The 18446-nt window shown below is 45.3% G+C and overlaps 1 protein-coding gene across 2 annotated transcripts in view; it reads right to left on the bottom strand.

Annotated features, from left to right (window-relative positions):
• The window catches only part of PHAF1 (phagophore assembly factor 1), a 37325-nt gene that overhangs the window by 15858 nt on the left and 3021 nt on the right, over positions 1-18446 (bottom strand). For both annotated transcript variants that reach the window (XM_004057793.4, XM_019012595.4), the window contains exons 3-6: positions 12357-12439; positions 6510-6593; positions 1207-1250; positions 10-89 (exon numbers count right to left, since the gene is read on the bottom strand). In XM_004057793.4, coding sequence (XP_004057841.1) covers positions 10-89; positions 1207-1250; positions 6510-6593; positions 12357-12439 — 291 coding nt within the window. The remainder of the gene's footprint in view (positions 1-9; positions 90-1206; positions 1251-6509; positions 6594-12356; positions 12440-18446) is intronic.

Genomic DNA, 18446 nt, shown 5'->3' with positions numbered 1-18446 from the left:
TTGGCTTACCTCCAGGATGGGTTGCGCCAAAAGACTGGTCAATCTGTTCAATGGTAGGAGCTATGGCCTGAGAATTAAAATGCACGCCACTGAAAAACAAAAATATTTTTTAATACTAGGCTTCACAAGATGGGCCCACAGATCATGTGAGATAGTAGCTGGGAGAGTTATTTTTAAGACACAGGCAGGTGAGTCTCTAATTATATCAAAATACAAAGCTTAATTAGAGAACTTTTAAATAAGAGAATTAATGAGGTCAGGAGAAGGTCAGTTTTCATGAGGCTGATATACAGAGTTGATCCTCTGGGGCTTTATGACACCAGTGACTCTTAAGAAAAGGGTAGAGAAGAGAAGCCACCAGACCCTGAGGTATGAAGGCCCCAGTAAAACTAAAAGACAACTAGAACCTGCAGGGGCCAGTGGTACCACACATTTGCTTGTCTACTCCTCTATCAGCAAAACTGCCTGAGCCTGCCCCAGGAATCAGGTCCTCTTCACACCCTCAAAAAGGGAAAGGGAAGCCAGTTAAGGAGACTTACTGAAAGGAGTATTCTATCGCTTGAACCCAGGAGGTGGAGGTTACAGTGAGCTGAGATGGCGCCACTGCACACCAGCCTGGGTGACAGAGAGAGACTCCATCTCAAAAAAAAAAAAAAAAAAAAAGAAAGAAAGGAAGGAGTATTCTAGATTTTTAGATGCAGGCATGCTGCCTTGCCATAATGGGGGCGCAACAACTTTGGACTGTGCATGTCATCCCCGCTGTAATTCTAAAAAATACATTATAGCTCTAAAATGGTGGTCTCTTTGGCATTCTCTTCAGCATAGGCTTTGGAGTCAGACCTATCTGGTTTGTCCCACCTCTATTACTCATGAAAACATGAAAAGAGGTGCCAAGAGAGGCTGTCAGCGGGAGGGCAGCTATGACCCAGGAGACTGTCACATCACCTCTGAGCTGAGGTCTGGCTTTGTCAAGTGGATTAAGCTAGATGACACATACATGAAGTGTTAAACACATCACATATTCTTAATAAGGTTTACTTCTTTTCTCCAGGAAACTGAGCAGGCTTGAAGGTTGCCTCAGGAAATCATGGCACCAGGCTATAATTCACATCTGTGACAGATGTGAATCTTTACTAACTTATGAAAGTAGTAGATATGGCCTGTCTATACCAAGTGTGACATATACCAGCAGGGGAGAAAACTTACCAATATTTTAACTTTACTTTAGTCAAATCATATACTTCGATCACCTAAAAAAAAGTTTAAGAGTTGTCAATGCTCTGAAAGTGATGACAGACTAAAAATTATTAAAAATACATTTATAGAATAAATAGTAAAAAAAAAAAAAAAACAACTATTACCAATAGAAATTTTATGGAAGCACTGCATGTTATCTTTTGTTCTCATTTAAAATGTTTTAAAAAACTTTTTGTAGAGATAGAATCTTAGCAAAACTAAAAAACTATGTTGCCCAGGCTGGTCTCAAACTCCTGGGCTCAAATGATCCTCCTGTCTTAGCCTCCCAAAGTGCTGGGATTACAAGCATGAGCCACCATGACAGTCCTTTGTTATTTTGAAACCGGGGAGAAAACCAGTTTCCCCTTCAGCATAACCATAGCCAGTGTCCCCTTCAGCATAACCTCTTAGCTTCCCTCTCCTAGTGGACTGCTCAACAGATGTCCATGGATGCTCTGGGTCAAGGCTTTTACATGCAGTCCACTTCTGGGTCAGGATGGAGCACACACCACCCTATAGGACAATGATCTCTTCCACAGACATGAAGCTTGTTAAGGCTCTGCTTTGGGCACTAAGCCCCCTTCCTCCCATCTCATATTTTGCTGCATTTTAAAACCCAGGTCGGGTTGCTTTAGAAAATAGCTTATTTTAGCCGGGCACGGTGGCTCATGCCTATAATCCCAGCACTTTGGGAGGCCCAGGTAGGTGGATCTCCTGAGGTCAGGAGTTCCAGACCAGCCTGACCAGCATGGTGAAATCCTGTCTCTACTAAAAATACAAAAATTGGCTGGGCGTGGTGGCACACACCTGTAATCCCAGCTACTCCGGAGGCTGAGGCAGGAGAACCGCCTGAACCCAGGAGTTGGAGGTTGCAGTGAGCTGAGATTGCACCACTGCACTCCAGCCTGGGTGACAGAGCGAGACTCCGTCTCAAAAAAAAAAAAAAAAAAAAAAAAGGCTGGGCGCGGTGGCTCACGCCTGTAATCCCAGCACTTTGGGAGGCCGAGGCGGGTGGATCACGAGGTCAGGAGATCGAGACCATCCTGGCTAACACGGTGAAACCGTGTGTCTACTGAAAAATACAAAAAATTAGCCAGGCGTGGTGGTGGGCGCCTGTAGTCCCAGCTACTGAGGAGGCTGAGGCAGGAGAATGGCGTGAACCCGGGAGGCGGAGCTTGCAGTGAGCCGAGATTGCGCCACTGCACCCCAGCCTGGGCGACAGAGCGAGACTCCTCCAAAAAAAAGAAAGAAAGAAAGAAAATAGCTTATTTTGAAGTTGATTTTGTTTACAAAACAAAAAGATGGAGGGGGAGGTCTATCCCGTTAGAAAGCAAGCCATAATATTTGTCACACAAGTGTGACAGTATTCATTTATGTCCCTGATGAAGAGGATCTGGTTGAAACAAGAAAGCCTCAGGACCTTTGTGGAGCTTGCTCTTTAATGGGTTCAGCCTCAGATGAAATTCTCTAAGAACTCAGGGCAGGGCAGAGATAAAGGAAAAGGCATCACCTAACACTCCGCCATCAGTGGTGCCAAGTAATAAGCACTATGAAGTCCTCCATGCAATGGTGTCAAGGGCTTGGCAGCCAGCAGCACAGGTAGGGGCTTGGAGCACCATCTACCATCCTCCAGCTGGGAGGTTTTGCTCTCATTGTGGAGACACAAGCAGAGCTGGCTCAATATCTGTTTGTCTTGCCAATCTGAGCCTGATTGTGGAAGAGGCTGTGGGGCACTGTATGCAGGAACATCTGGCACTGCCAAAGAAACTGAGACATAATAGATAGTAGGTTCGCTTTTGGCCAGAGACCCTATCCCTAACTTTATTTAGAGACCACAACACTGAACCAAATTGGATACCTCTTGACTATAATGTAGCTCTTTTGATCCTATCTGCTAGAAAGAACTGCTCCCTCTGCTAGGCCGTCACAGCACTGGAATGAATCCTTTCCTCCATACTTGTGTATTCTGTTAAGTGGTCCAATAAGTTAAGCCCCTTGAGGGACTCATTAACTTGCATAGGGAAGGTGTTCAATTCATGTTAGGCAATTCTGCCTGGTATGAAGCTTGAAAGCATGAAAAGAAGTGCCAGGAGGGGCTGTGGAAGGAAGGGCAGGGGAACAGCTATGATTCAGAAGATAGCCAGTGTCCCCTTCACAATATCTGGGCATGGGGATATATCATGCCAAACTGGCATGCCATTTCACTGAGGCCAGAGCCTTGTCTAGCAGAGAGCCTCTACCTTCAGCCAGAAGCCCTCCTGTTCATAGCAGGCGCAGGCACTCACCTCCCTCACTTCTGTCCCTACAGCTGGCCAGTCATCCCCCAAAGCTTCCCACCACCCGCCCTGTGGAAGTGAGCCTGCACGATGTTCCTCCTGTATCACTGGCACCCCACCTGCCAACAGCTATATGGGTCTAACACATATAGGTACTTCGACCCTGCCTGATCAATGGGAAAACAGTGGACCAGAGCTAATCACAGGGCATGAAGCAGCACTTGTGGCAATGGACCCAGAGTGCTGGCCATCCTGGAGTCCTTCATGTCACTAGGAGCATCAATAAGCAGAATTCATCTCTTGGAGCTTGCTGCACTACAGGGACAAGCAGCTGGGAAGGCTAAAGCCCATGATTTTCCATCTCTGGACTACAGGAGCTCCTGATTTCCCCAGAGGGGAAGAGATGTGGCAGCAGCCAAGATAAAAATGGAAAAGACAGGTGGCTGTAAAGGTTGTGACTTATAAAGCCTCATTCCACAGGGCTGTCTCTCTTAGGCTTGAGGCAAGGGGTGGGAAGCAACTATAGGAGGCAGCATCAGAAGAGGTGGATTCTGAAGGTGTTGGATGGAAGGGCAGGAAGATAGGTCAGGTCAGGCTGGTGCCAATCAAAAACACCTGGGTGATTACTTGCTCAGTTTGCAGAAGACTCAGGCAGGACCCCAGTCTCTCCTTCATGGAGATCCCACAGAAGGCAGAAGAGGATTGCCGGTTCGATTTTATCTCCTTTCCTATCCAAAGGTACCTCCCATTCCTCATATTTCTGTACACTTCTTCAGCTTTTCTCATTTATTTCCCAGATCCATCAACAGAGCCTAAGTGATCAGCCACCACATGTTGCCAATATCCAGTTAAAAGCCTGGCATCAGGTAGACTACTTATCCTCTCTGTCCCTCGGTTTTCTTGTTAGTAAACAGTACCTACTCACAGGCAGGTTAGGATTAAACTAGAAAACGCATGTGAAACACCCAGCCATGTGCCTAGCATATACTAAGCACTCACTAAACATATGACATTGTCTTCACCATGCTGTGATTTTATGGGCTGCTGGACATCCCTTCTGTTGCCCATTTAGGTTACTTCCAGCTTCTCATTACCATGAAATACCGTTACCTTCCCCCAGTGTTTCTGGGTTACATTTTCTAAAGTGGACTTTTACCAAGTCAAAGGGAAATGACTACTTGTAAAGGCATTTCCATGTTACCAGATTAATTTCCCCCCAATTTTTTTTTTTTTTTTGAGACGGAGTCTTGTTCTGTCACCCAGGCTGGAGTGCAGTGGTGCGATCTCAGCTCACTGCAAACTCTGCCTCCTGGGTTCACGCCATTCTCCTGCCTCAGCCTCCCAAGTAGCTGGGACTACAGGCGTCCGCCACCATGCCCAGCTAATTTTTTGCATTTTTAGTAGAGACGGGGTTATACCGTGTTAGCCAGGATGGTCTCGATCTCCTGACCTCGTGATCCACTCGCCTCAGCCTCCCAAAGTGCTGGGATTACAGGCGTGAGCCACTTTGTGGCTCCAATTTGTGATTATGCGATATTGAAGATCATCCTCTGCCCTTTCCCAGTGTGGAACTTCTGGCCATGGAGACAGGATAGAATGAGGAATTCTAATTCCACATACTGATTCTCTTTCCATGTTTTGTTTTCTCTCCTTAGCAGTTCACTTGTGACAAGGATGATGAGAACTGGTAAGTACCCAAGTCTTTTGGAAAGGCTACTCCATAACCTAAGAAGGACAACAACTCTGGCATGCCACTGCCCAGGGCCCATCCAACCTCATGACTTTGAGGCATGACTCTGGTGTCACATGACTAACCTGTGAGGCCCAGGCATTTGTAAACAGGGTATACCAAAAACAGACTGAACTGGGTACGGTGGCTCATGCCTGTAATCCCAGCACTTTGGGAGGCAGAGGCGGGCAGATCACGAGGTCAAGAGATCAAGACCAGCCTGGCCAACATGGTGAAACAAAAAATTAGCTGGGCGTAGTGGCACGCACCTGTAGTCCCAGCTACTGAGGAGGCTGAGGCAGGAGAATTGCTTAAACCCGGGAGGCAGAGGTTGCAGTGAGCCAAGATTGCACCACTTCACGCCAGCCTGGGTGACACAGTGAGACTCTGTCTCAAAAAAAAAAAAAAAAAGACTGGGCTGGTCATGGTGGCTCACGCCTGTAATCCCAGCACTTTGGGAGGCTGTGGTGGGCAGATCACAAGGTCAGGAGTTCGAAAACAGCCTGGTCAACATGGTAAAACCCCATCTCTACTAAAAATACAAAAATTTAGCTGGGCGTGGTGGCGTGCACCTGTAGTCCCAGCTACTCAGGAGGCTGAGGCAGAAGAATCCCTTGAACCCAGGAGGTGGAGGTTGCAGTGAGCCAAGATCAAGCCACTGCACTCCAGCCTGGGTGACAGAGCTAGACCTCATCTCAAAAAAACAAAAACAAAAACAAAAACAAAAACAAAGAAAACCAGACTGGACTCAAACAGGTGTTAGTAAATTGCACTCAAATGCCAATTAAGATAGCCCTACATATTAGTAAGTTGTTTTTTTACATTTCCTCCCCAGGGTTAAAGAATCAACTCATTGCTGGTGTTGTTAACCCAACCTCCAGCATTCTAGGAAGAACAGTTTCCATTTTCTAACCAAGTTACAGTGTTTGACAAAAAAATGAAGTAAAACTATCTTGTTTTCCTACTGGACATGAAAGCCCCCTCCCCACAGCATGTTTCCCAAATCTTCAACACTCTTTCACCTTCCCCTCTGGAGCCTGGGAAAGCAGCCCTTCCCAGCCTCTTTCTGACCATCCCAACCCACTTCCATCTTCCCTCTTTTTAGGGGAACAGGCACAGCTTCAGTCCCCTACATTGTAGTGATCTCTGAACCAAAGAAGTCCACACCTACTTATAAGTTTTGAAACATCTCACAATAGCACATACTAATTAGCTCCAGAAAGACTGGCCCAGCTGGACATGAAACATTAGTTGTCATTTATAGTTACCTTAAGTCTCTGATTGAAAGCATCAAACATTAGTTTGATCCCGTCCTGAGTCAGGTTAAGAATGAGGTCATGGCTTAGAGGAGACTACAAAACAAAAATAAAATACATTCTGAGTAACTGATTTATTCACTAAGCACCTACTGAAAGCCTTACAATATAAATGCAACACGCAAGGAATATCTAAGTGCAGACAGTCCCTCTCTCCTCCAGCTAATGGTGCTTGGAAACCAGAAAAAAACTGCTGCATGAACATATGGTGTTTTTTACTTCTAGCCTGCCGCTGCTGTTTCTTAATATCGGCTGAAAAGAGCCTCTCCCTTCTGGGCTTGAGTAAAAATACCTCGGGAAAAGGGACAAAGTTATATGAGTATACAGATCATTCTCCTTTCAGGCTCCAGGGTCCACATCTGCAAAATGAAGTTCACTGCCATCGAACCTACAGAGCAGTTGGTGAGGAATACAGGTCATGTGAAAAGGCCTAGTCCAGTATCTAAACTCAGCAGATATTGCTTATGCCTATCAGCTGAACCTACATCCATTCACACTCAGGCTGTTCGTACCATCCACAGGGAACACATTTTTATTCTTTGATGGTTTAGATCAAATTCTAGGACAAAGAAATATATTGTGATCTGATTATGAGATGACCCTCTTATCCTTTTTCTCTCTCCCCCCAGCCTCCCATCCCATTTCATTTGTGCTTCTTCCTGAAAAGCCGAAGTCTAAGATCTAAAGAGTCATATTTCTGCATTTGCCCCTTCTGAATCCTGGGGGAGGGGAGTAGCAGAACAAAGCAGTGGACAGAACCCTGGTGACCTTAGGTAACTCTCAAAACTTATCTGAGCTCTGGTTTCTTCATGGGAATACTTTCATCCCTTCCCTCCAGGGTTGTTATGAGGACAGAGATAGTAGGTCAGAAAGCATCTAGCCCAATACCCAGCACACAGCACTCTCCTCTTGTGTCTGCCCCATCTGCATGCTTCTGGTCCAATGCAATTAATTCAAGGATTCAATGTCTGAAGATTCTCCACAGCCCTGATCGAGGCTGCCCAATAGTAGAAGGAAAAACACCATCTAAAACCCCACCCTTCTTTAACACATGGCTGCTCAAAAGGTTTAGTTACTTTTTTTTTTTTTTTGGATGAAGTCTCTCTCTGTTGCCCAGGCTGGAGTGCGGTGGCACAATCTTGGCTCACTGCAAGCTCCACCTCCTGGGTTCACACCATTCTCCTGCTTCAGCCTCCCGAGTAGCTGGGACTACAGGCACCCGCCACCACGCCCGGCTGACTTTCTGTATTTTTAGTACAGATGGGGTTTCACCGTGTTAGCCAGGATGGTCTTGATCTCCTGACCTCGTGATCCATCTGCCTCAGCCTCCCAAAGTGGTGGGATTACAGGCGTGAGCCACTGTGCTCGGCCAAAGGTTTAGTTTCTTTATAGAGCTTCTCAAGTTAGACAAAGTGAATGATGGAGATATGGCTATCAGAGACAGACATAGGCTGGAAGGCCATAAGCCACTGCTGGTGTTGGCCTCATTGGAGAAATTCTCTCCTAAGAGTCTTTTGGGATTAGGGCAGGTTGCTTCCTTCCAACCCATTGATCCCCACAAAGCAGCAGGCCCAGATAGTACCATCATGCTTGGCAAAAACTAAAGGAAGAATGTTGTATTTTCTAGTAGGTCTATATGGATGTCTAAACCATTAGGTCTCAAGCAAGATAATGGAACAATGAACTCTGACCTTGGATTACCAGTATCAACCCAGAACACAAAGTTCCATTTTGGAGAGAGCCATTCCATGGAATAAGCAGAGTGAAGCAACATTTTAGTCTCCTTCAGGAATCTTGCTTGGAGGAGGCATGTGCCAGGATCTGGATTTTCCTATACTTTCCCAAGATCTGATCTTTTTTTTTTCCTAGCATTGTTATAATTCAGGATATAACCTAGCAATTTTCAAAAGCAATCAAATTACTCTCAGAGGCAATGTCTTATTAATACTTTATATCTCTAAAACCAAAATACACATGTACTATGTGGTATTTAAGCAGGTTCTTCCAGTAACCTAGCTGTCATTCATATGAAGCAGTTCAGTAAAATCATCTGCTACTAGTTGTTAATATCTTTTCCCTCTAAGAAAGATGGGACGTACTTGACATTTCATTTCCAAGGTGTGATTTGCATAGAGACAAGAACATATTTCTGAAATGTTTAATGCAGAGAAAATGTTTTCTGCATTTGGGAAACAAAGAGACAAATGGGTAAGGAAGGGAAGAAAGTAGGCAGAAGAAGAGGACAGGACCCAAATTTAAGAAGCATCACATTGGTTGGGTACGGTGGCTCATGCCAGCACTTTGGGAGGTCGTGGCAGGTGGAATGCTTAAAGCCAGGAGTTTGAGACCAGCCTGGGCAAATATAATGAGACCCTGTCTCTACAAAAAAATTTTTTTTGAGATGGAGTCTCACTCTGTTACCTAGGAGCGCAGTGGCACGATCTTGGCTCATTGCAACCTCCGCCTCTCAGGTTCAAGTGATTCTCCTGCCCCAGCCTCCCAAGTAGCTGGGATTACAGGTGTGCACCACCACACCTGGCTAATTTTTGTATTTTTAGTAGAGACGGGGTTTCACCATGTTGGCCAGGCTGGTCTCGAACTCCTGACCTGAAGTAATCTGCCCATCTCGGCTTCCTAAACTGCTGGGATTAAAGGCATGAGCCACTGCACCTGGCCAAATTTTTTTTTTTTTAATAGCCAGATGTGGTGGCGCACACCTGTGGTCCCAGCTACCCAGGAGGCTGAGGTGGGGGGACGGCTGGAGCCCAGGAATGGCAAAACTAAAGGAGGAAGGGTAGGGGAGGTTGCAGTGAGCCATGATCATGCCACTGCACTCCAGCCTTGGTGACAGAGCAAGATGCTGCTTCAAAAAAAAAAAAAAAAAAAAAGCATCAGATCAGAGTTCTGAGAGACCATCTCCTTTTGATCCTCATCCAAAGATTATCCTAGGCTGGGTGTGGTGGCTCATGCCTGTAATCCGAGCACTTTGGGAGGCCAAGACGGGCGGATCACTTGAGGTCAGGAGTTTGAGATCAGCCTGGCCAACATGGTGAAACCCCATCTCTGCTAAAAATACAAAAATTAGCCAGGCATGGTGGCATGTCCCTATAATCGCAGGTACTTGGGAGGCTGAGGCAGGAGAATCGGTTGAGCCTGGGAGGTGGAAGTTGCAGTGAGCCAAGATCATGCCACTGTACTCCAGCCTGGGTGACAGAGCAAGACTCTGTCTCAGAAACAAACAAACAAACCCAAAGATTGTTCTATTATCAAGAAACTATACTGTTTTACATAAAGATAACCAGATTACTTATTAATATGCCACAACTCTCATGAATTAGAAATGAGAAAAGCAGAGATCTAAATCAGGATTCAGACTCAAAAACCCATTTTTTTTTTTTTTTTTTTGAGACAGGGTCTTGCTCTGTCACCTAGGCTGAAGTGCAGTGATACAATCATACCTCACTGCTCATGATCCTCCCACCTCAGCCTCCCGAATAGCCAGGATTACAGGTATGTGCCACCACTCCAGGTTAATTTTTTATTTTATGTTGCCCTGGCTGGTCTCGAACTCTTGGACTCAAGCAATCTTCCTGCCTCGGCCCTCCCAAAGTGTTGGGGTTAGTGGTGTGAGCCACAGTGCCTGGTCAAACCCATATTTGCTAATGTGTTAAAGTTGCTTAGAAGATATTGGGGAAAATCAGCTTAATGCTAACACTGTTTATACCCAAATACTGGAATAACAGACAACGATGATGGTGATATAAGAAATACATTTTGGCCGGTCGTGGTGGCTCATGCCTGTAATCCCAGCACTTTGGGAGGCTGAGGTGGGAGGATCACTTGAGTCCAGGAGTTTGAGACCAGCCTGAAAAACACAGTGAGACCCCATCTCTACAAAATATAAAAATAAATTAGCCAGGCATGGTGGCATGAACCTGTGGTCCCAGCTACTCAGGAGACTGAGGTGGGAGGATCACTTGAGCCTAGGGGATTGAGGCTGCAGTGAGTTGTGATCGTGTCACTACACTCTAGTCTGGATGACAAAGCAAGAATACTGTCTCAAAAAAACTAAAATAAATTTTCTTAAAAGTTAAATAGGCCAAGCCCGGTGGCGCACGTCTGTAATCCAAGTACTTTGGGAGGCCAAGGCCGGTGGATCACCTGAGGTCGGGAGTTCGAGACCAGCCTGACCAACACGGAGAAACCCTGTCTCTACTAAAAATACAAAATTAGCTGGGAGTGGTGGTACATGCCTGTAACCCCAGCTACTCGGGAGGCTGAGGCAGGAGAATCGCTTGAACTCGGGAGGCGCAGGTTGAGGTGAGCCGAGATTGCACCATTGCACTCCAGTTTGGGCAACAACAGCAAAACTCTGTCTCAAAAAAAAAAAAAAAAGTAAATAAATTAATTTAATTAATGAGAATCCACTTTGGCACTGATAATCCACGGTGGTTTAAGAAACCCCTGCCCACTCTTGGCCAGGCACGGTGGCTCACGCTTGTAATCCCAGCACTCTGGGAGGTCGAGGCGGGCAGATCACGAGGTCAGGAGATCGAGACCATCCTGGCTAACGGGGTGAAAACCTGTCTCTACTAAAAATACAAAAAAAAAAAAAAAATTAGCTGGGTGTGGTGGTGGGCACCTGTAGTCCCAGCTACTCGGGAGGCCGAGGCAGGAGAATGGCGGGTGAACCCAGGAGGCGGAGGCTGCAGTGAGCCGAGATTGTGCCACTGCACTCTAGCCTAGGCGACAGAGCGAGACTCCATCTCAAAAAAAAAAAAAAAAAAAAAGAAACCCCTGCCCACTCCTACAAGTCCCCTGTTCTGTCAGAGGCACCACATGCCCACTCCTACAAGTGTCCTGTTCTGTCATAGGCACCACATGAATACTCAAGCACTTGCTTGGAGATTAAGTATGTCTTCTATCAGATCCCTCACATGAGGGTCTCACTAGGCTGGTAGAGGGGTACAACATGGCAGAATGTAATCTCTGGGTATAGGTAACAGGCCCAATTCTGACTCTGCTCCAAGTCAAACTGAGAAGCCTCTCAGAAATTTTGCCTACCTACAATTTACAACATTCTTCATGTCAGAAATAAGCTGTCATTTGCTTTAGGATCTGAAACTAATTGGAACAAATAGAACTAAAATAATCAAACTAGTACTCAAAGGGTCTCAGAAAAGTCATTGGGGACATCCTTTAGCCTCTGTAGGCTCAAAACTATTCCCTGAGGCTTGTGACACACAGGACACCACAAAGGCTGTTCAACATGGCAGCACATGGTCTGTGTCACAGAACTGCAGGTTTCAGAGAATTCAGTGGTGGGAAGATTGCTCTTTGAGAGAGATAAAGGGGTGAATTATATCTGTTTCCTTTCAAATCTGGTATGCTGTGCTAGCTAGAGATCTTCACTGCAAAAATCCTGAACACAAACTAACCAACAAAAGCAGAAAAGACAATTTTAAACACGGAAGTGGAAGGTAAGCACTCTAAAAGACCAGAGACAGCCTCTGAAGCGACCTACCACTGAAAAGTCCCTGTTTAAGGGCCTGTAGGCAAGTTGAGCACAGACAAAACACAGGTTCAATTACTACTGCTCTTCCAAACCTAGCTGTACTAGATAATCAAGAGCAGAAGTTTCAGAATCAAAGAAAAGGTACTTGATAACTGGCTGGTGCTAGAGATTCTCCCATTCGAACACAGCTATCCTTGCCAGTCAGCCTATCCCAAAGCATCAGCTCTGGAAGTGACTCACTACCGAGGGATGCTATTTCAATAAACAAATCAGCCACCACTCACCTGTTCACTGTAGAGAACCTGGACATTTTTGATGATGCGACAGTGCTTCTGAAGAATGGCTACTGCCTGAGCCAGAGGCATTCCTGAAATAAAGTAAGACACCTATGTGGTTATTTTGGCTATCCATCTATTGACATCTACCACTTCACTAGGCACTGGTCCCTGCGGTAAAGCCTGGGGATGTTTGGGGGCTACTAAGGTCTACAGATACATGAGTAAATAAGAGTTCAATAAGCAGTAAGAGCTACAATAATGTTAAGCAGCAAGCATTAAGAGAATACTTGGACGGTGCACAGGTGTCCAACTCTTTGAATGCAAGGACTCTTTTGCTTATCTGTGGTGGTGGATATCACAAAAATCATGCATGGGCCGGGTGTGGTGGATTATGCCTGCAATCCCAGCACTTTGGGAGGCCAAGGTGGGAGGATCACTTGAGGTCAGGCATTTGAGACCAGCCTAGCTAACATGGTGAAACTCTGACTCTACTAAAAAAAAAAAAAAAAAAAAAAAAATTAGCCAGGCAAGGTGGCTGCCCTTGTAGTCCCAGCTACCCGGGAGGCTGAGGTAGGAGAAATGCTTGAACCCAGGAGGCGGAGGTTGCAGTGAGCCAAGATCACGCCACTGCACTCAGCCTGGGCAACAGAGCAAAACTCCGTCTATAAAAAAAAAAAATGATGCGTATGATGCATGGACCCTTTTCACATTTTTATTTTTTTTAAGCTCATTAACTATCATTAGTGTTAGTCTATTTTATGTGTGGCTCAAGACAATTCTTCTTCCAATGTGGCCCAGGGAAGCCAAAAGGTTGGACATGCATGGAAGGGGAGGGGAGGCAGTGAATATACAAAAAGTCTTCCTGGAAACAGGGACCTCCACACTGATCTGACACAGACAAGCGCTCAGAGAAAGCAAAGTAAGTATGAATCAAAGAACCAAGCAAGAAAAGCACTGACTGCATAATTCTGCAGACCCAGGTTTTGGTCCTCACTCTGCCATGGTTTAGATATGACCTGAGATAGGTCCTTTCTCTTCCTTTCTGGCACCTGTCTCTGCATCTCTGAAATGAAGGCCTATTAGAGTACATGACTTATAAGGAACAATTTTAAAAGTTTAAAATCAGGACTGGGTGTGGTGGCTCATGCCTGTAATCCCAACACTTTGGGAGGGCAGGACAGGAGGATCGTCTGAGGCCAGGAATTTAAGACTAGCCTGGGAATATAGTAAGATCCTGTCTACAAAAAGTTAAAAAATTAGCTGGGCATGGTGGGATATGCCGGTAGTCCTAGGTCCTGGGGTGGCTAAGGTGAGAGGATTGCTTCGGCCCAGGAGGTTGATCCTGCAGTGAGCCATGATAAGTGCTACTGTGCTCCCGCCTGGGTGACAGACAAGACCCTATCTCAAAAAAATAAAAAAATAAAAAGTTTAAGATCACTCATCCACCAGAATCAATGAATCAACTTATTTTACCAAGGATTTCACTGGATTTTTACTTAAAATCCCACAAATATCTAGTTCTTTTTATTTTTTATTTAATTTAAAAATAGCGACAAGGGGCCAGGCCCGGTAGCTCACACCTGTAATCCCAGCACTTTGGGAGGCCGAGATGGGCAGATCATCAGGTCAGAAGTTCGAGACCAACCTAGCCAACGTGGTGAAACCCTGTCTCCACTAAAAATAAAAAAATAAGATAAAATAAAATAAATTAGCTGGGCATGGTGGTGTGCGCCTGTAGTCCCAGCTACTCAGGAAGCTGAGTCAGGAGAATTGCTTAAACCTGGCAGGCAGAAGTTGCAGTGAGCTGAGATTGCGCCACTGCGCTCCAACTTTGGCGACAGAGTGACACTCCGTCTCAAAAAAAAAAGTTTGTTTCCAGAGTCCATTATAATTTAAACAAGAAGAAACACACATAGAGACAGGTCCTGGACAATCAAAAAACAAAGACTCATAGTTTAATGAATACAAAAACAATGTGTCTGCTGCTCACCACTCTCTGGATCCCTTGTACCCTGCTCAGAGCTAACCACCCAGTGACTGGTTTTGTTTGTTTTTTTTTTTTTTTTTGAGACACAATCTCACTGTGTCACCCAGGCTGGAGTGTAGTGGTGCAATCTTGGCTCACTGAAACCTCTGTCTCCCAGGCTCAAGAGATACTCCCACCTCAGTCTCCTGAGTAGCTGGGACTACAGGCATGTGCCACCACAACTGGCTAACTTTTAAATTTTTGGTAGAGACGAGGTCTCACTGTGTTGCCCAGACTGGTCTTGAACTCCTGGGCTCATGTAATCCTCCCACCTCCGCTTTCTAAAGTGCTAGAATTACAGGTGTGATCCACCGCACGTGGCCAATCCAGTGACTGTTGAATAAATATTTACTGAGTGGGACTGATGGATTGTAGAGTGGGTGACAAGAGAAAGGAAGGAAAAGGGACCATGGCTTCATCCGATGGCAGTCAGTTCACATTTAAATCAGTTGGCCTCCAGGTCAAAGAGATGCGATATGCAAAAAAGAGCTGACAAATGAAGAATTAATTAGAAGGTAAAAAGCTCATGGCTCATCTACATTTAAACAATCTGATTCTACCCTCATCTGAGAGGCCATTCTTCAATCTGAAGAAAGTTGAACGCAATCATCACAAGGCTGACTTATAATCTTTAAAAAAGTACTTTTCAGCCTTCCATAGCATAAAACCTGGCCCACAGTAGGGACTCAATAAATGTTTGAGAATATGAACAAGCTGGATGCATCCCTCACCTTTGCCATTTCTAAATGGAGGAACATCTATGCTGTCATTCCCAGGAGGAATGGACAAACATCCACGTGCAGAAGACAGAGAAACTCAAGTTAGTTAGATGTCAAGAAAGAGGAAGGCCGCATGGCTTCTCTGATCCACGTGGCACATGCCAGTTTCTTTTTCTTTTTTTCAAAGAGACGGGGTCTTGCTATGCCACCCAGGCTGGTCTCAAACTCCTGAGCTCAAGCTATCCTCCCGTCTCGGCCTCCCAAAATGCTGGGATTATAGACATGAGCCACCGCTCCCAGCCCATGCCAGTTTCTTGAGGGAGGATTCCATTTACCACATCAAAGGATGTCTCAGCATCTTAGGATCTTAGGATCCTGAGTCACCCAGGGAGAAACTCACCCAGAGGAGACGAAGCAGCCATGGTGACTGGTCATCACACAGCTACTGGTAAAGGAGGGCTACGAAAGATCTCTAAAGGGAACTAACTATATGAATGGCAAAGAAACAGGAGCACTATCCCAGCTCTAACAGAATGGTCAGCCTTCTAAACCGCACAAATCTTTGTCTCACAGATCTCAGCACTTGCCTGCTTATAACCTCTCAATGGCTTCCCATTGCAGGCAGATAAAACCCAAACACCATGTCATCACCAAAGGCCCTGAATATTCTGGATCTTACCCATCTATATCTTCTTTCCACTGTTCACCCTTTGTTACTTGCACACGTCAAGCTCCTCACCTCAGGCTTCTGAATTAGCTCTTGTTGCTGCTGGAATCTGGAATGCTCTACCCAAAGCTGCCTCTTGTTCGCACTTTAGGTCTTGGTCACACCTCACTTCCCTCACTGCCTTATTCAATGAAGCCTCTCATACCATTTATTTATCTGTTAGTCGTCTCCCTTATATCTTCACAGAGGTAGGACCTTGTCTGTCTTGTTCACCTCAATACCTCCCAGCACCCAATCACTGTGCCTGGCACAGCTGTAGGTGGTCATGCACATCTGTGAAACAAAGCAATTAGGTAGAACACTTAGGTCCTATACCACGAATCCTGTTGACCACCCTCCTTCTCTCGAACTTCTATTGTCTCTCCACCAATACTACTCTCCTCTAACTTTTCCAAGTCTCTCCAATAGGCTATGTTTCTTCTGCTCATCCCTGGTTCAACTAACCACCCAGTTTCTGACTCATATCTCCATCTGTTTTCTGTATACGTCTAAAGGCAAATAAAAGCCAACAGATTAAAAGTGATCTTTTCATCTTCTCTGTATTCTAGGTCTCAATATCTATGTCCAACATCTTACAGAGTTTCTCAAGTCATAAACCTCTAGATTCCTCCTTCTTCCCCACCTCTCCAAATCCAGTTCTTCCTAAACGAATGCCCACAATACACTTCACTAATACATATCCTTTTTTCCACAGATTTGCACAGATTCCAACACAAAGTATCCTTGATAGTATCCCAGGCAGCTGTAACCAAACAGAATTGGGACTCTGGGAAATCCATTTTCTTCTTCTACCAGTACATCATGCTCTAATTATAATACCAAATTGCTTATAGTTCCCCGCACACATCATCTACCTTTTCTCCTGTGGTTTTTTTTTTTTTCTTCTTTCATTCGACTGGAAGATTTCCAGCTCCTGTTGTTTGGCAGGAAGCCTTCTCTGAACCCCTAGGTCAGTTCAAGTCCCTTCTTCCCCTCCACAGTACCCTATACATCTTCTACTTGATTATAATAAAAGGAACTATTTCTATAATCCCTCTCTATCACTAGACTAAGCTCTTCAGGGAATAAGATCATTTCTTTTTTTTTAAATTTTTATTTATTTATTTTTTATTTAAATAGAGACAGGGTCTCACTATGTTACCTAGGCTGGTCTCAAACTCTTGGCTCAAGTGATCCCCTCACCTCAGCCTCCCAAAGTACAAGCATGAGTCACTGTGCACTGTTTATTTTCAACGTTTGTGAGCAGAGTTCACAGAGGTAGATGATGCCTTCAACACAGTGAGCCTTCAGTCTCTGTGGAACAAGGTAATCTCAGAGAAGGTATTTTCTTCACTGACCCTTTAAATCTACCTTTTTTAGTCCCTTTCAAGACTAATTTCAAAAACAAATTCAGAGACTTGCCTCTGCATCAATACATTCTGCAACTCTCACTGAAAACATTTCAGGGCCCGGCACAAATGCTCATGCCTCCCAGCACTTTGGGAGCCGAGACGGGAGGATCACTTGAAGTCAGGAGTTCGAGACCAGCCTGGTCAACATTGTGAAACCCCATCTCTACTAAAAGTAAAAAATTACCTGGTGTGCGCAAGCCTATAATCGCAAGAGGTGGAAGTTGCAGTGAGCCAAGATCACGCCACTGCACTCCAGCCTGGGCGACAGAGTAAGACTCTGTCTCAAAAAAAAAAAAAGAGGCTGGGTGCGGTGGCTCACGCCTGTAATCCCAGCACTTTGGGAGGCCGAAGCGGGCGGATCACGAGGTCACGAGGTCAGGAGATCAAGACCATCCTGGCTAACACGGTGAAACCCTGTCTCTGCTAAAAATACAAAAAATTAGCTGGGCGTGGTGGCAGGGGCCTGTAGTCCTAGCTACTTGGGAGGCTGAGGCAGAAGAATGGCATGAACCTGGGAGGTGGAGCTTGCAGTGAGCCAAAATCACGGTACTGCACTCTAGCCTGGGCAACAGAGTGAGACACCGTCTCAAAAAAAAAAAAAAAGAAAAAGAAAAAAAGAAAACAAAACATTTCAAATCTGCACTGCCTTTACTCCACTGCTGGTCAAACCATCAGTGACATTCATATTCACAGAGATTCTGCTTGGCCTAGGTTTTCCTGTCCCTGTGTTGCTGGCATTTCCCTAATCATCCAACATTATACCACCAGGAAGGCAGCCAAGGAGCTGCCAGGATGCAGCTTCCCATTGTGATGCCAGGCAGATAATTGCATCTGCATTTGCACAGATTCCAATAAGAAACCTGGTGACAAAGTTGAGTCCACTCTCAGAAGGAAAGAGCAGTGGGATGCAGGATATGCCTGTTTGGCGACTTTTGTTTATCATCTCTCTCTCTGAGCCTGTCCCTCACCTGGCAAAAAGAGATAACAACACCTATCTTACAAGCCTGTGGTGGCAAGAGGTAAGTTCTTCCTGGTTCACTAGCCTAGGCATGTAATTCTAAAGCAGATTCCCTTCCGAGACCTATCCCTACCTAACAGCCCCAAATGTAGTTTGGACGTGTTCAGGGTGGGGGAGGAGATTGACAGAGGTGGAAAATGACTTTCCATTTTTAAAGTCTGATAAAGTTAAATTAACACCATCTCTCAGGCAGACACCATGTAAAAATGAATTTT

This window comes from Gorilla gorilla, chromosome 18 (genome assembly GCF_029281585.2).
Source record: "Gorilla gorilla gorilla isolate KB3781 chromosome 18, NHGRI_mGorGor1-v2.1_pri, whole genome shotgun sequence".
Classification (NCBI taxonomy): domain Eukaryota; kingdom Metazoa; phylum Chordata; class Mammalia; order Primates; family Hominidae; genus Gorilla; species Gorilla gorilla.
This window is presented reverse-complemented; position numbering and strand designations above follow the sequence as displayed.